The following is a 19,271-nucleotide window of genomic DNA, read 5'->3' as shown; positions in this document are numbered from 1 at the left end:
AGTTACAGATTGATGTTAGAAAGATAATGGCTTAAAACTACTTTTATGCATTAACCTTTTTTTCTTCTTTTGCAGTACTCAACAGCTGAAAAACTACTACACTTGTCAGCCTACAGCTGAAAAATTAAAATTTATTGAAAATGTACTCGCCCTCAGGCCATCCAAGATGTAGATGAGTTTGTTTCTTCGCTGGAACAGATTTGGAGAAATGTAAAATTACAATACATCACTTGCTCACCAATGGATCCTCCGCAGTGAATGGGTGCCATCAGAATGAGAGTCCAAACAGCTGATAAAAACATCACAATAGTCCACAAGTAATCCACTACATATTTGTTTAGAACAGTTTTGGTTAGAAACTGTGCTTGATTTGTGCATATTTCTCTCCTGATTCAGCTAAAACAACTTTTTCACTGAAGGAAGCAATATTATGGATAGAGGACTCATTTTAGCCTTAAGCAATGGTTTGACATTAAAAACGACTTGATGGATTTGTTTCTTAAAAACACACAGCTTTTAGCTTGACGATGTTAATTGATGGACTGGAGTTCTGTAAGTTACTTGTGGATCATTGTGATGTTTTCAGTTTTTATTGTTTGGACTCTCATTCTGATGGCACCCATTCACTGCAGAGGATCTATTGCCCTATCAAATCCATTTTATTTTTTTCCAAAATTCTGTTTTATTTATTTATGTATGTATTTATTTATTTATTTATTTCCAAAATCTTTGTGGAGTTTTTTTTTCTCTATTCCATTTTTTCCATTTTAATTTCTCTACATTTTAATGGTTAAATAAAATTTTATTGATTAAAAACATGTCTAATTAATTAAAATCACGAAACTTACACAATTTAACAGCAGTGTATTAAAAGTTGAACAAAAACTACATTTTTAAAGCCCTATGAAATTCTTTTTTTTGATTTTTCTAGACTGTTTTAATGGTCAAAAGAAATTTTATTAATTAAAAAGCATGTCTAATTAATTGAAATCATGAAACTTTCACAATTTAACAGTAATTTATTAAAAGATGAACAAATATTACATTTTTAAGGACCTATGAAATACATTTTATTTATTTGACAAATTTAGTTTTATTTTTTTTATTTTTTTCCAAATTCGGCGCTTTCCATTAATTTTCTAGATTCCATTTTAATGGTTTCATTAAATTTTAATAATCAAAAAATAATATTTAAATAATTATTTTTTATTAAAAAAAACTAATGATTATTATTTTATTTATTTTTTATCTCAGAAATACGTTGTATGTGTATTTACATTTTTCTGGTAAATAAATTCTGGTAAATAATAAATCATTTTTCTGGTGAATATTCCTTAAAAAATAATGTTTTAATAATAATTGTATTATTATTAGTAGTAGTAGTACTATCATTACATTAATTAATATATTTCTGTCACAATTTCTTCAATTTAAACTGAACTTTTATTTTGACGGGTTGCTGTGAAGACCTTTAAGTTTCTGTTTGTAAATATGACAATAGTAGTTTTGATTTTTCTCACAAGAAACAGTAAAATGTTCATGAACTGAAGATCTAAATTAATGTTTATGTGTTCATGTACTCATTCCATCTACGTCCTAGATCCATTGGTGAGCAAGTGATTTAATGCTAAATTTCTCCACATTTTTTCCAGTGAAGGAACAAACTCATCTACATTTTGGATGACCTGATGGTTATACATTTTAAGCAAGTTTCCATTTTTGTATAAACTATTCCTTCAAGCCTTTTCATGCCAATTACTGCTAAGTCCTTCATCTCCTTTATTATCCTTTAACCAGATCCCATTTTTCGGCTTCGGATTGTGTAATTCTCTAAATCTCTAAATCCTGTGTTTGGTCCCTGCTGTAGAAGGTTCAGGTGTGTGTGTCTGCTGGTAATGAAAACAGATGGTGGTTTGTTCTGGTGAGGTCACTGATCATGATCCTGGTCCCAGAGAGACTTTGTGTGGGGTGGGGGACAGGGGTCCGGCTCCACAGCCCACTCTTAATTGAAGGGGCAGCTAGATTACCCTCTCTGAACCCTAGCTGGGCTCTGTGATGGTAGGGGTTTGCGCCATGTGCTTCAGTTTTTGAGTCATCCTGGATATCTATCATTTTCATGCCAAGATGAGGACCAGACCGTCATTGTAGATTACTTTAGGTTATGCATTACTCTAAAGCATTCATTTTGATTTAATTGCTCATTGCATAATTTTATCATAGTATCAAATATGATGCATCAGGCTTTTAAGGAACAATCATTTGTTCATCTTTCAATCATCATTGTATTGCATTGCACTGAATGTTTGTCCCTGCAATAAAAACGGCCGCTTTGGTTAAAAAAAAAAAAAAAGTAAAATTTATTGTTGGAAAACATATAGTGATGACTGATATTTACAGTTAAAGTCAAAAGTTTACACACACCTTGCAGAATCTGAAAAATGTTCATTATTTTACCAAAAATAAAAGGGATCATACAAAATGCATGTTAGTTTTTTATTTAGTACTGTCCTGAATAAATATTTCACATAAAAGACATTTACATATAGTGCACAGGAAAAAATAATAGTTACATTTATAAAAATGACCCCGTTCAAAAGTTTACATACACTTGATTCTTAATACTGTGGTGTTACCTGAATGAGGTGTATGTAAACTTTTGACTTCAACTGTATATGCATTTTATGTGTAGGTCGTCTGTTATACTCTTATAAAGATCAGAATCATAATCTAAATGTTTAAATAAAATATCCAGTATCAACTAATATCCATATTTTTTGCATCCCTAGTTACCCACTCAGAAATGTAACCACAATGCCTCACCACTTTCTTAATGATTGCATAAAAAACTGACCCAACTTGTTGGTTTCAGGACGAAGAATAAGCTTTGGTACTTCGAGTTTGGAACCTCAGAGACCTTCTCTGCAACTTGCAAGAAGCTGCATGATTATCTTGAGGTGGAGGTAATGGGAATAAGTGAGAAACCACATGCCTTATCACCTTTCTAACACTTAAATACTCCCTGCTGAACCACTGGAAAGAACTGTAACATATTGTTTTAATACAAAAAAAGTGCATTTGCCTAAATGTCTTTTAGGATACTGGTGATTTCATCTGATTTCAGGTTAAGAGCTACTTAACAAAAAGCTAATTATTTTTAATATCTTAGTGCTAATGCAACATTTATTTATTTATTATTGATTGATTAAGTCATTTATTTACTCATTGTATAATTGTAATTTAATATGTATACATTTGTGAGGTGTTTCACGCACTGTCATGCAACTCTTTCTCATGTTTTATAGTGTGATGGTGTCACCCTGAACCTCAACAACATCTCATTGGAGGGCATTGCCATCCTGAATATTCCCAGCATGCACGGTGGTTCCAACCTATGGGGAGAGAGTAAGAAACGGAGGGGTCACCGTCGAATAGGGAAGAAGTCTCCGGAAAAAAAGACCCCAATTATTGACCCCAAACAACTTGTTTGTGCTGTCCAAGGTATGTAAACATTTACTCTTTACCATATCAAAAATAGCTTGATAGATTTATTTATTTGAATATTTTCTTTTTTAACACTTCCTTTTAAAATTTAATTGAATTGACATTTTTTCAGTAATTGGTTTGATTTGTTTTTAGATTTTATTTTATTTTTTTTTTTTTTTAATTATTTACCGGGTCTAGTCAAAATTATTTTCTTTGGTAATCAACATCATGCCATAAATAGAGCTAAACTTGTATTAAAAATTTCTTTAAGGGTCATCTTGACGTTACTGGTTTGCAATGTCCTTGTCTTCATACCTGATTAATCAAAAGCAACTTCAGAGGAACTTTTCTTTCATGATGAATATTTCACCAGTGACACATTGAATCATGGCAAGTGGCTTTTGTTTGGGTTGAAGGGGCGCAGTTTTAATGTCAGTGTTTGGGATTGTCAGTGCCTCTGTAATGGCTTGTGCTAGCGTTGGTGGACAGACCTGTCTAATCAAAGCAGACTCAACTGTACCATGGGAAAACAGGCTGATTGGGGTTTCAATAACTTTCTAATGCAGCAGGCTTACTGTCACATATGTCTGCGGCTGCCACTAGCTGTGCTCAAGGGTACTGAAATGAAGGGTACTGAAATTTGCCAAATTAGTGATATCAGTTCTTTGAAAGCTTTCTTTGAGTCACTTAGTAGCAATTTAACTAGATAAACTGTCACATTGTGAGATATAAAATCCCATTTGTAGGTTATAAAGGAACATTATGAGATACAAAGTCCCATTTGGGATATTGTAAGACCCATTTATAAAGTCCTATTGTGAAAAATAAAATCATAATGTGAAAGTCAAAAATGCCATGAAAATGAACTAAAATGAATTAATGAATAAATAAAATAAATTCAAAACAAAGGGGCAAAAATGCCCCTACACAGTTAAGCAATGTTTTACGGCTGCTGTAATTAAAATAAAATGTGAAAATGATTGAGAAGCATCAGTTTGTGGAATTTAATTTTAGATTCGCTCACACTGCATCAGATTGCTTTCACATGTTGTTTTGTGCAGTGTTGACCCTTATAACCAATCAAACACGTTTCTGTTAAACTGCATTGGCCAGTCAGAGGCGCTTAGATTAGTCAGTGCAGAAAATGTGCCAGAGGCACTTAGATTAGTCGGCGCAGAAAACGCACCAATCAGAGGCGCTTAGATTAGTCAGCACAGAAAACACACCAATCAGAGGCGCTTACATTAGTCGGCGCAGAAAACACACCAATCAGAGGTGCTTAGATTAGTCAGTGCTAAAAAGGACTAATTTATTTATATAATAAATTATTATATAATTTATATATATAATTTAGTTATATAATCAGAGGTGCTTAGATTAGTCTGCGCTGAAAATGCACCAATCAGAGGCGCTTAGATTAGTCGGTGCAGAAAATGCACCAATCAGGGGCACTTAGATTAGTCGGCCCAGAAAACGCACCAATCAGAGGCCCTTAGATTAGTCTGCGCTGAAAACGCACCAATCAGAGGCGCTTAGATTAGTTGGCACAGAAAACGCACCAATCAGAGGCCCTTAGATTAGTCGGCGCAGAAAACGCACCAATCAGAGGCGCTTAGATTAGTCTTGCAAATTCCTTCTTCATAAACAACACAGTGCAGATACGATGTTAATAAAAGATTAATTTCATAGCTTTAATGCTTAGAACGGGAGATTTTGCATAACTTTTGTTTGTGAATGTGACATGCAAAACAAAACAAAACAAAAATGTTTTATTTTATATTGCCCCTTAAACAGACTTCTATAGTTCAAATACATTCCAGCACTGTTATTTAATCAATTAAATTAAAAAAATATGTATTGTACATGTTGTATGCTTTTCATAAACCCACCTCAAAACTGTCAAACTGTAGTTCATCACTTCACATGTCATTCAGATCAACACACAATTTAAAACTATTTTACATTTAGTAAATTTGTGGTGTGAATGAAAATTTATGTTCTCTTACGGTGTTCTTATTAGACTTCATGCTTTCTTTCCGGGAAAAAAATGAGAACATACAAATTCATGCAATTTGTATGGTCAAAGAGGACAATTCTTGGTCAGAATTAGCAGCAATTTGGCCTAGAGATGGTTGTGATGAACCCCAATAAATATGCCTTTGAATGCAAGAAATAAGAGCAAACACTCCACCCGCTACTGTAAGTGAGATACCAAACGCGCATAAACCCTTACACATAGTTTCCTGCCAAATGACATTAACCCAAATCCTGTCAAAGTGCAAAAAACAGTAAAGACTTGTTGTCGAGATAAACACTTAGATGTTCCCTCAACGGAGGATCATCAAGGCAGAACGCTGTTCACTAATCCAGAAATGTGTACGCCGGTTGTCACCACATTGGGGAAAATCCATGCATCATGCCGCTTTGAGAGCATTGATTGTAGTTTTACAGAATCTCTTCGGGCCGTTATCATGGGACTGTTTGGGATCACAAAGAGCAGAATGAAGGGTGAAACGTCAGAGCCTGTTCGAGTCTCACAATCACAGTATTCGATGTTCCCTGATGAGAAATCACCCATTTGAAAGAGATTGTCAGTCAGACTTTCTTGTTTATGAAGCCTAAAGAGTTTACTTGCCCGGCCCAGCTGCTTTTTTCCCAGTCAATATGGGTGAAAATGAAATATAACCTCTAGTATGAGTATACTTATTCATGTTTTGTACAGTACATCAATATCTGTACATTTGCACGCCATAGTATCTCATTCATTAAACTCTTTAATCTGTCCACCTCAGTTAAACCCCAAGTACCAATCCATTATTTCAGGTGTCGTTAGTCTGAGACCATCTTTACTGTTCATCCAGCCCCTTGCACTCTTTAATTTCAGTCAATACGAGTCAGCCTCTGATAAATGCACCTATTTGTATCATGCATGTTTGCTCTAATATCCTGCCGCTGCATCTATACTAGAAACGGAGTGCTTGCCAAATAAAAACGGCTTCTGAAAAAGAAAGAGCAAGAGGACAAAACCCTTTACGCTCCATTCTATTCCATTTACTCTGGAAAAAGATCAATTGATTGGCGTGAAGGCGCCCGCGAGCCCAGGTTTGGACCAGAGAAGGCACTTAGCCCGGTGGTTTTGAAAGCCTTCGTAGATACGGCTTCATCTGAAGGAGCTCTGAAGGTGAGAGGCCTGTGCTTGTCAGATTAGTCGAGGGAGCATTAGCTGGATGGTAAACAGGGAGTGCATTAGCCCCCGAGGCCCAGCTCTCAGATGGGGTAGAGTCTGACCTTTCGGGAGCAGTTGAGTGGCCCTGCTGGTGACGCTAGGAGACAGGCCTCCTCAGGTGGAAGGGAATGGAGGCGGGCTGAATTATTCAGCATGGACGTGGGCTGCACTGGGGCTACTGATGTCCCCTGACACACTGTGCGAAAGCCCCCCCAAGCCCCCTCCCGTGCACCTCAGCCCTCCCTGTCCCTGTCGCTCCATGTGCGTCATGAGCAACACGGGCTGTTCAATCACACAGAACAAAAAAAAAAACAGGTGACAAGAAAACACCATTATCAGGTGTGTATGTGTGTGCATGTGCAAAAGTAAGAGAGGGTTTTTTATCGAAAAGTGAAGGTGATTTTGCACTTTTCGGTGTTAAAGTATTTTTCTTATCCCTGCTTTAATGTAGAGACTTTTAGACTTGTGGAGGTTGAAAGTGTAAATGCTTTTTTTAAACGTTTCTGTTTGTTTAGGTAGTGGGCATCACCCAGTGGTGTCAGCTTGGGGCGGGGACATTTGTTTTAAAGCAGTTTGTTTTGAGCCTTAAGTGAAACCTGCTTGAAAACAGTCATTATTTTTGAAATTCATTAAGTTTGGTGATTCTAGTAGTACAGAATTGTACTCTTTATTTATTTATTTATTTATTTTTTAACCAAGGGGTTAAGTTTAGCCAGTTAACCTACCAGTTAAGCTAACCTACTACTGGACTAAAGGATTTTTCTTCACTGGCAGCCATTCAAAAAGCCATGTAAATTTATTATAATTAATATTTACTTCAATTAAATATAAGTTTACATTTATTTAAAAGTGTATTTTTTGTATTATTTCATTATTTAAATAATTTAAAGTAAATACATTTTTAATAATTTGAGTAATTTAATTGTATTTTTTAATATTTAATTTGATTAGAATTAAAATAGAATAGAATAAATGTAAGGAATATAATAAAAATAAGATATATCTAATATGTAGGCTACAAAATGGAATAAATTATTAAATATATATTAAAGATATCGCATTAGAATAGAATAATAATATACAATTTAATAAATGTAAGGAATAGAATAGAATACAATGTTGCTAATTTTTTAGTAATTTAATTTAATTTTTTAATATTTAATTTAATTGAAATTCTATTTTTTATGTTTCACCGTTAATTTAATTTAATGTTTTAAATATTTAATTTTATTTGATTAGAATTGAAAGAATAGAGTAAATGCAAGGAATACAATAAAATAATATATATTAAATATGTAGGCTATAAAATGGAATAAATTAACTATATAGCATTCGAATAGAATAATAATATACAATTTAGTAAATGTAAGGAATAGAACAGATTAGAATGTTGCTCATTTTTAATAATTTAATTCCAATTTTTAAATATTTAATTTAACTGCAATTCTACTTTTTATGTTTCACCAGTAATTTAGTTTATTTTTTAAAATATTAAATTTTATTTGATTAGAATTGAAATTGAATAGAATAAATGTAAGGAATAGAATAAAATAAGATGGAATAAATTAAAGATATAGCATTAGAATAGAATAATAATATACTATTTAATAAATGTAAGGAATAGAATAGAATAGAATGTTGCTTTTTTAGTAATTTAATTTCTTTTTTAATATTTAATTTAAATTCTATTTTTTATGTTTCACCATTAATTTAATGTAATGTTTTAAATATTTAGTTTTATTTGATTAGAATTAAAATAGAATAGAATAAATGCAAGGAATATAATGAAATAATATATATTAAATATGTAGGATATAAAATGGAATAAATTAACTATATAGCATTAGAATAGAAAAATAATATAAAATTTAGTAAATGTAAGGAATAAAAAAGCTTAGAATGTTGCTTATTTTTTAATAATTTAATTTCAATTTTTTAATAATTAATTACCTGAAATTCTACTTTTTATGTTTCACCAGTAATTTAGTATATTTTTTAAATTTTTAAATTTTAATTTTATTTGATTAGAATTAAAATTGAATAGAATAAATGTAAGGAATAAAATAAAATGTTGCTCATTTTTTAGTCATTTTAATTTTGATTCAACTGAAATGAATGGAAATGTTAACCTTTAGAGTTGTCGTAACTATTGTTTCATTAAAAATCTTTTAAATTCTAATTTGAAACAGAGAGATGACACATGCTTCCATCCAGAGCATGTGAATCTGCAGGTAGGGAGTGTTCTCTACTCCCTCAGGCGTTTAGAAATCCCCTCAGCCTTTCTCTGACACTGTCCATTGCTGATGACAGACCTCTGCGTAAGCTCTGAGCCTCACCAGTTGTGCAAGCCTGACCCTTTTAGAGAGCAGAGCCACAGTGGTCAAAGGACTGTGTACACAAACACACATACACACTCAACACACGCAGTTCTTACTTCTCACGCTTTTTCGAATCCCAGCAAGGCCTCGTTCACAGTCTGTCTCCTTGACAACAGTTGAAACACAGGGTTGGTACAACAATCCAATAATTTGTGTTATCCCGTTAACTGAGGTTGCCAGACAACTGTAACTAACACTTGTTTCATTGTGTTTAGCTGTTGCATTTTTAAGAAATGTATTCCAGCATTGCCCTTGCGTACAAGTGAAATGACCTTTTGCACACATATACACTGTAACTTGAATATGTGAATGGACTTGTAGTATAACAGATTTGTATTCATAGAACACATAGTTCTGATCCTGGCTTCTCATTGGTCAATAGTGTTCAGCTGTGCTAAAATACATTTTATTGTAATAGTTATGACTGAAAAAACAGCTGTTAGCACTACCTAGCACCCGCAGGGGATCTAAATTTAATTTAAACAATGTAACATACAGGATAAATGCAAGGTACAGAATATAACAGAATAAAAGCAAGGTAGAAAATGGAATAGGATAGAATAGAATAGAAAAGAAAAGAAAAGAAAAGAAAAGAAAAGAAAAGAAAAGAATAGAAATGTAAGATGAGGAATAGAGTAAATGTATAAAAACAGAGAGAATAAGATAATATATGTAAGCAATAGAATAAATGTAAGGAAATAGAATGTAATAAATGTAAGGAATAGAATTAAATTAGATATTAAAAAATTAAATTTAAAGAATTTAAATGTGTAGAATAAATGTAAGAAATAGAATGAGATATAAAATGTGTGAGCTATAGAATTGAATGTAAAAAAAAATATTAGATTTAAAAAATAGAATACAATATAATATGCAAGCCAGAGAATGGAATGAATGTAAGGAAATCGAATAAATCTATGGAATAGATTAAGATATAAAATATACAAGCTATGGAATACAAGAGAATAAATGTAAGATGAATAGAATAGAAATAGAAATAGATTTAGATTAAGTATGAAAGCTATAGTATAGAATAGACGTATAAATGTAAACTATAGAACAGAATAAATGTTATAAATAGAATAAGATATGAAATGTGTAATCAGTAGAATTGAAAAAATGTGAGAGAATAAATTTGATGTAAGAAATGGATTGTGATAAAATATGCAAACTATAGAATAGAATTAAGTTAATGTAAGATAGATTAGAACAAATGTATGGAATAGAATAAAATATGATATATCAGATGTGTAGGCTATAAAATGGAATAAATGAAAGATATAGCATTAGAATAGAATAAAAATCTAGAATTTAGTAAATGCAAGGAATAGAATAGAAATGTAACAGAATAGAATAAAATCTAAGAGAGGACAATAAATGTAAGAAACAGAATGAGATATAAACTGTAAGCTGAAGAATGGAATAAATGTAAGGAAATCGAATAAATCTATGGAATAGAATAAGATAAAAAAATTTAAGCTATGGAACAGAAGAGAATAAATGTAGAAATTGAATAGAAATAAAAATAGAATAGAAATAGAATAAGATAAAATATGAAAGCTGTAGTACAGAAAAGACTAATAAATATAAGCTGTAGTGTAGAATAAATGTCAGAAATATAATAAAATATGAAATGTGTAATCAATAGAATTGAATAAATGTAAGAAAATAAATTTGATGTAAGAAATAGATTTGATGTAAGAAATAGATTGTGATATAAAATATGCAAGCTATAGAATAGAATGAAATTAATGTGAGAGAATAGAACAAATGTAAGAAATAGAATAAAATAAAAATAATAGAAATAGAATAAATATAAGGGATAGAATAAAATGGATATAAAATGGAATAAATGAAAGTTACAGCATTAGAATGGAATAAAAATATACAATTTAGTGAATGTAAAGAATAGAATAGAATAGAATAGAATAGAATAGAATAGAATAGACATAAAACGCATGATACATGTGCACATAAAGCCATAGTTCTTATGGTAGTGGTGAGAGTTTGAACCTGGCTTGCAACATTTCCCGATATCGTTCCCATCTCAAGGTTCCAAAAGTGGAAAAAAGGTCAAAGCTAAAACGCAAATAGAAATGATTAGAGTGCAACAGACCTAACTGGACCTTGCGCTAGCAGTCAGAGCCTTGCCAGCACTCACTTCTGTTTATTTGTGTGGTTTGACTGTTGCCTGTCTGTGGACTGAATGACACCGTGTGTGTGTGTGTTTGAGGAGGAGGAGAGGAAGACTCATAGGAGCTGTTACTGAACAGATGGTCCCAGCGCGACACTGGACCTCCGACCGAGGAAAAATCAATGCTCATAACTTCAAAACAAAAAAGAAATTAATAAATATGGAGGAACACAAGATTGCTTTGCATCAGTGTCGCATTCTAATTAATAGGTGTTTTGTTTGTGGGTTGTTGGTGTTTTTTTCTCCCCTCCTTTTCTCCAACGGTGACAATTTATGCTTTTTTAGAGCGGAAGGCAGACTGTGAAGATTCCAAATCAAGCTTGTCTGCTTTTTTTCTCTCCTTCTCACACGCTCCCCCCCCTTCCGCCCAAACACACCTCCACTGTCTGCTCCTCATCTTCTCTTTTGGTCTTTCTCCTCATAATCTTTTCCCCCTGACGTCCCCCACGGGTCAGGCTTGAGCTTTTGATAGAAAGTGGACGGTTTAACAGGCTAACACATTTTGACAGGGATATTGATATTGGTTTCGTGTTTTGGAAGGAGGGGACTGCCGGTTTCGTCTCTTTGGTTTGTGCATCTCATGTACGTTAGTGATAATGTTAGATAATTCACTTTAGGTATTTGCACATGTCTTACATGTGTTACATATTTACATTTTATCATTTAGCAGATTTTATGCAAAACAGCTTGTAAATGTGAAAAATCACAAGCAATTTATCATATAGGACACAACAATATTTACTATAAAAATTAATTATTTAAAGCATTCAGATTCAAGATTCATTATCTGGGGTAATTGGCAGGTCATTGTAAGTTCAGAGACTTTAACCAGACTAGACATTTTATTTAATTTGACGTGAATGAAAATGTCTGTTAAGACCAGAAGTTCCTAAGATGAAGGTCTGCTCATGTGCAACTAGTCTTTTTCATTATTTGATGGATTTTAGATCAGTTTGACCTCATCAGTTCCCTATTTCTTTTCTCTCTGTCTCTTAGACCCGTCTGATCAGCTTTTGGAGGTGGTGGGGCTGGAGGGGGCAATGGAAATGGGGCAGATCTACACGGGTCTGAAGAGCGCAGGCAGACGTCTGGCCCAGTGTTCCTCCATCATTATCAGGTTACATTTCGTAGTAATTACAAATCAACCCCATTTCCAGTGTGGTGCTCCTAATATACTGAATTTAGAAATGTTTTGTAGATTTAGGGAACTTTATTACTATAGTAAAACACTTTATATTGTGCTTTACTCTTTCTACAACAATTTTTGATAATATACACTACCAGTCAAAAGTTTTTGAACAGTAAGATTTTTCATGTTTTTAATGGAGTCTCTTCTGCTCACCAAGCCTGCTCTTATTTGATACATACAGGAAAAACAGTAAAATTTATATAATATAATATATTATAATATATTTACTATTTAAAATAACTGTTCTATTTGAATATATTTTAAAATGTAATTTATTCCTCTGATCAAAGCTAACTTTCCAGCATCATTACTGCAGTCTTCAGTGTCACATGATCCTTCAGAAATCATACTTTTGCTTTTATTTACCAAATAATTATTTACTAAAAAAAAAGTAATGATAAAGACATTTATAATGTTACAGAAGATTTCTTTTTCAGATAAATACTGTTCTTCTGAACTTTCTATTCAGCAAAGAAACCTGAAAAATTTCACAACAGCGCTGTATGTCGGCACACTGCCCACAAGGCTGTCGGTGCCGACACTGCTCAAAAACTTTCGACAGTAGTGTATTATATGCTACTGTTTCAAAGTTTAGGGTTAGTGTGTTTTTTTTTTATTAAATTAACACTTTTATTAAGCAAGGATGCATTAAATTCATTAAAAGTTATATTAAAGACATAATTTTAAAAAGATTTTTGTTTCAAATAAACACTGTTCCTTTGAACTTTCTATTCACAAAAGGTCCTAAAAATGTTTTCCTCAAAAGTATTAAGAACATTGATAAAAATAAGAAATTAGAGCAGCAAATTAGGGCAAATCAGCATATTAGAATGATTTCTGAAGGATCATGTGACACTGAAGACTGAAGCAATGGCTGCTGAAAATTCAGCTTTGCATCACAGGAATAAACTGCATTTTAAAATATATAAAAAAAGAAAACAATATTTCACAATATTGCTATTTTATTGTATTTTTGATCAAGTAAATACAGCCTTGGTCAGCAGAAGAGATTGCTTTCAAAAACATTCAATGTTTTACTGACTCCTTTTGATCCATTTGACTACATGGAATATTTGTTCAGTCATTTGACTACATTCAAAGTTCATTTGCCACACTGTAGGACTTTAAAAGCCAGGACACTCTAAAATATGTACGAATTGCGACCGTCGGTGAGCATCTGTCTGGCTATTTTTTATTTATTTTTTAATCTGTTCTACATTTCGGCTTTTGTAGCGGGCTCACGTTGGCGATGCTTTGGGGCTGTCGGCAAGAATTCAAGTGAAAGTGATGAAAACGAGCAAGTAAATGAAGGCTGTTCTAATGTTACGTGATATTGCCCAAGCATTGCCCATTAACATGAGCCGCTTAAAATGAAGGAAGTTATCAATATAAATACCTACGCCACTCGTAAGTTTCTGAAGAGCATTTTAGAAGCCCAAAGTGGGTGGAGCCATCTTCGCAGCTCGTCACTCCGGGATAATCGAAAATGGGCAAAGGGGCAGAATGTGGGTGGAGCTGAGGTGCCTGGTTCCTGAAACCACGCCCGCCTAGCTTGACGTAGCAGTGGCAATCCACCTATTACTCTATATGACTTTATATCTAAGTCACTTCCGTGTTGGATTCAAGAGAGAGACCGGAAGGTTGCTGCTTGGCAGGCCCAGAGCGCACGTGTTAATTCGTCCAAACCATGGCAATTCATACATATTTTAGGTGGATAATTCTTTCAAATGCGTACAACCTCACTTGTATGAATTTGTGACAAAATTGTACATATTTTACAAGGTTGCACATTCGTAGGAATTCGCCCCTAAACCTGCCCCTCACACAAATCATACAAAATTGTATGAGTGAGATTGTACAAATTTGTACGAATTGGCCACGATTAAATGCGATTAATCACGATTAATCGCATTTAAAATAAAAGTTTATGTTTGCATACTATGTGTGTAATGTGTATATTTATTATGTATATTTAAATACACACACATGCATGTATATATTAAGGAAAAATAAGTTACATTTATATATAAAATATTTATATTTATATATAATTATAAATCATATACAAGTATATACATACAAATATTTTTAAAACACATATATGTGTGTGTATTTGTATATACATGATAAATATACACTGTACACACACATATAGTATGTAAGCATAAACTTTTATTTTGAATGCGATTAATCGCGATTAATCGTTTTTCCGACCCTAATTTATATTAAATATGGTTCTAAAAGAAAAAACATTTAACCTACAGTTTTAACCTTGATGTTTACAGATTACAAACATTTAAAATCTTAATGTTTTGCTTCATTTAATATATTATTTATTTAATATATTCATGTTTCAGTAATATATAACTACAGTATGTTCCACTGACAGAACCAGTAAAGCCCTCCCTATGCAAATAGATGGTGAGCCATGGATGCAAAGCCCATGCACTGTAAGTATGGAAAGCACATTTACTATTTTTATTTGCTTAAATGTCCTTTATATTGAGTGTGTTCATCTTTTTATGAATGTTTAAGAGTAGAATTATTTTCTCACTTTCCGTTTCCTTCTAAACTGGCTTTAGTTGGTCAGTCTTAGATTCTCCTGATATCTTGTGTAAAAACCACAGCAACATTTTACAAGAAAGCCGAAAATACGCTCCAGCCCGAAACAACCACCTCATTTGCAAGATTCGAAGCTTTGTTTGCTTTTAATTAAAGTTTCCCTTCTCTGAAAGCATCTTTTCTGAAGTGCAGTGTTCATTTACATATACTTCATTTTGTCGATGCCTGGAATCCAAAAAGCATGACAACACAATTAATTGGAAGGAGCACTTGTACCTGTAGATTAAAACTCTGGTTAAAGGTAGACACCAACAAAACTGTTATCGTAGCAGGTGATCTCCATGGCAACCTATGGCTTCGTCAAGGCTTAATTAGTGTCAGTAAACGTAAGGAATGCTTTTGAGACACTACAGTCAATATTCAGGTGTTCCAGCTTTATCCTCAGCAAAAGTGATTATGCTAATCCATTTTTAGGTAGCGCTGCATTGTATCTGTGTTTGCTTGTGACGGTTTATGTGAAAATCAGTGGATTTGCATGATTTTTTCATTATATATTTCATGCAATAAATGTGGAAATAAATTAAAAATAGCTTAAAATTAATCCTGTTTTTTCTAAAACTATTTTTTCTTAAATAATATCACTAAACACAGTATTTTCCAAATAAATATATATATATATATATATATAAAGTATTGAATTATTTAACAATAAAGATTCATTTTATTCCACTGAGAAACATAAAGTTTATTATTCATAGAAAATAAGCTCAAATTAGTACCTTATGGCACCTAATTTTATCTCATCTTTCTAAATTGTTCCAGAGAGACACTAAAAAGGGCACGATTCTAATAAATTTGCATTATATATGAACACTCTCGATTTCACCCCACATGTTAAAAAATGTCATGTTGACTCTTCCTCTTAATTAAACTTAAATGCTCCAAAGGTTTTCTTTTTGAGGCGTTCAGTACCATTTACCTTCTTATTGCCATTACTGTGTCTGAATACTTTCATGAACAAAGCAAATGGGTGAATTCAAAGAAGAGCTTGATATTTACCATCACCTTTGATGTGGAATTATAATTGACCCACAAATAGGGAATTCAGCACCCAATTAGATGTGACAGGAACAGAGTTAATAAACAAGATTTTAATGACACTTTCACTTCACATTCTAGTCCATTAGTTCACTGCCTGTTTTTTAACATTTAACATTCTTTTTAAGTGTGTTCATGTCTCGGAGAGACTCTCAGGCCTTTATTTTAATATAATGCTAGTTCATTTAACAATTATCTCTCATATCTTCTCTCATGTGGTTGTCTTTATGAATTTATATCTTTGTTTTTCACTCTTTCCAACAGATTAAAATCGTGCATGAGAATCAGGCCCGAATGCTGATGGGTCCTCCTCAAAGCTCTGGCTTCTTCTCCTTCTTTCGACGTGACCGCAGAGAGAGCAAAGACTGACAGCCCACAACACCTGAGATCAACGCTACACCTGCTATAGAGTTCATATGAATGGTGAAAACCAAATGTGAAGATTCTTGACAGCCACCAGTTTCAGTCTTAGCTGTTCGATTAAACTGCTACTATACAGTACAAGCCAAGTACGAGGAGGAAAAGCCGTTTATTGTTCACAAATGTTTAAAAAGGTACGTTTCTGAAAATACTGACTCAACTGGAATTGGAATCATAGAGGTTTGAGGATAATAGACACTCAAAAAATGTCTTTTAGCGTTCTGAGTCTTAGACGTGGACTCAGATGGACTAAATGAACCAGAACTATTTTATTTTGGGTATGTTATTTAGAAAGTGCCAGCAGCTCTGGATGTCTTGGTGCCAAATGCGAGATCAGTCTTAAGTAGCATGGGTATATTTGTAACAATAGCCAACAATACATTGTATGGGTCAAAATCATTAGGATATTAAGTAAAGATCCTGTTCCATGCAGGTGTTTTGTAAATTTCCTACTGTAAATATATCAAAGCCCAGTTTTTGATTAGTAATACGCATTGCTAAGAACTTCATTTGGACAACTGTAAAGGCGATTTTCTTAATATCTTGACCCTTAGATTTTCAAATAGTTGTATCTCGACCAAATATTGTCATATCCTAACAAACCATACATCAACGGCTCAAAAAAAGCTTATTGATTCAGCTTTCAGATGATGTATAAATCTCAGTTTAAAAAAATTGACGCTTATGACTAATTTTGTACTCTATGGTCATAAAAAAACAGAAAAACAGAGTACTTTTTAACCTAAAACATGTAATGTGTTAGTCTAGTGCAACAGTTTTTATATACTTTAGCATGCTGGGTTTAAATCCAGAACTTTGTAAATTAATTATTATATTATATTATATTATATTATATTATATTATATTATATTATTATATTTTATATTTAAAATTGCATCTGAAACTGACAGCCTGTGTTTTTTCTATGGCAAATTTAGATGTCTGCATTTTTCTACATTTATCATGCAACTTAAAGGATTAGTTCCTTTCCAGAATAAAAAAATTCTGATAATTTACTCACCTCCATGTTATCCAAGATATCTTGATGATTTCTTCAGTTGAAAAGAAAGTAAGGATTTTGAGGAAAACATTCCAGGGTTTTTCTCCGTATAGTGGACTTCAATGGGAGTCAATGGGTTGAAGATCTAAATTGCAGTTTCAGTGCAGCTTCAAAGGGCTCTACATGATCCCAGCCGAGAAATAAGGATCTTAACTAGCAAAACGTTTGGTCATTTTCTAAAAAATAAATAAACATTAAAAATGTATATGCTTTTTAACCACAAAATCTCGTCTTGCAATAGCTCTATGATGCACATTCGTAACTTCAGGCATTACGTAATCACGTTGGAAAGGTCAAGCATCTGTGTACTTTGGTTAAAAAACTCTTATCTTCTTATCATCTTATTTTCTCCTCCAACTTTAAAATCATCCAGCATCGCTGTTTTACCGTTTTTTGTAAAGGCCGTTTGACTTTGCACGTTCGCTTTGTAAACACTGGGTTGGTACTTCCGCCTATGTCGTGTCATGTAATGCCTGAAGTCAAGCTGGTGCAAGACGAGCATTTGTGGTTAAAAAGTTTATAATTTTTATTCTTTTAGAAAATCGTTTTAATAGATAAGACCCTTATTCCTCAGCTGGGATTGTGTATTGTTCTTTGAAGCTGCACTGAAATTGCAATTTGTACCTTTAACCCACTGGCTCCCATTGAAGTCCACTATATGGAGAAAAATCCTGGAATGTTTTCCTCAAAAAACTTAATAAAAAAAAATTATTTTTTTGGCTTAAGAAAGATTGACATGAACTTTATGACATGGGGGTGAGTAAATTATCAGAAAATGTTTATTCTGGAAGTGAACTATTCCTTCAATTCATTTTTTTTTAAAGTATGAATATATTTATTGTTTTGGAAGTTGCATTTTAAATCTGCATGTTTTAAATGGTTTTCTAAATCACTACTTAAGTGCTAAATACTAAACACAAGTTACTTGAAGAAGGATCAACTAAACAGTGAACAGAATCATTTCCAAAAGCATGAAAATGTGTCGTTAGACAATCTTCGTCCAGAGTCAGTAATCTATGTGCAATGTTTTAGGCTTTTTAATGCCTGTCTGTTTAATTTTAATCCAAAGCTGCTTGCTTTTTGACTACGAATCAGATTGAAAGACTGTATTTTGTTGTATTTTGTCTTTACAAGACATGGTTGTCATGGTCACAAGGTGCTTTGCTCATGCATATTCATGTGTTGTGATGCACTTCTGCCAGAGCTGAAGCAAAAGTGCGACTGCACCTTTCCTTTTCTTGCGATAGCAGCATGCAATGAAGTGAGACACTATTACACATCCTGATAACTAAAGTTTTAAGTTTCTGGTTGGGCCTGGTTTAGTTTTACTCGCCCCCATATAGCCTGCAGTTCATAATAAGTGCTTTGTGCAATGAACTGACAATGAACTTGCCTGATGTATTTGCATGTTGGATCGAGATATGACGTATGACATTTTTAGCAGTTAAAACTGATGTTTTTATTTATACCATGGGTTTTCACAGACATTTTTGGTGGTTAGAGAGATTTTTATATTGTATGAAAGTTCGAGTTGCATTTTGAGCCTGGCCTGTTATAACATTCATATATGATGCATACATTTTAAAGTCATTAAATAATCGTTGTTACTGTGCCGAGTCTAGTACTTGTGAATTTTAAATTTACTTAATTTTGTGCACTTT

At 32.9% G+C, this 19,271-nt stretch overlaps 1 protein-coding gene across 1 annotated transcript in view; it reads left to right on the top strand.

Moving 5' to 3' along the window:
* Positions 1-17,670, top strand: part of dgkb (diacylglycerol kinase, beta) — a 63,896-nt gene extending 46,226 nt beyond the window's left edge. The window contains 5 exon segments of the mRNA XM_051130133.1: positions 2,870-2,960; positions 3,303-3,498; positions 12,278-12,398; positions 14,860-14,920; positions 16,395-17,670. Of these exon segments, the coding sequence (XP_050986090.1) occupies positions 2,870-2,960; positions 3,303-3,498; positions 12,278-12,398; positions 14,860-14,920; positions 16,395-16,499 (574 nt within the window). The 3' untranslated portion in view covers positions 16,500-17,670.
* Positions 17,671-19,271: the final 1,601 nt, after the last annotated feature.

The sequence above is a fragment of the Labeo rohita genome, chromosome 15, assembly GCF_022985175.1.
Source record: "Labeo rohita strain BAU-BD-2019 chromosome 15, IGBB_LRoh.1.0, whole genome shotgun sequence".
In the NCBI taxonomy this organism is placed as follows: Eukaryota; Metazoa; Chordata; class Actinopteri; order Cypriniformes; family Cyprinidae; genus Labeo; species Labeo rohita.
Note: the sequence above shows the minus strand (reverse complement) of the source record. Positions and strands in the feature narration are given on the sequence as shown.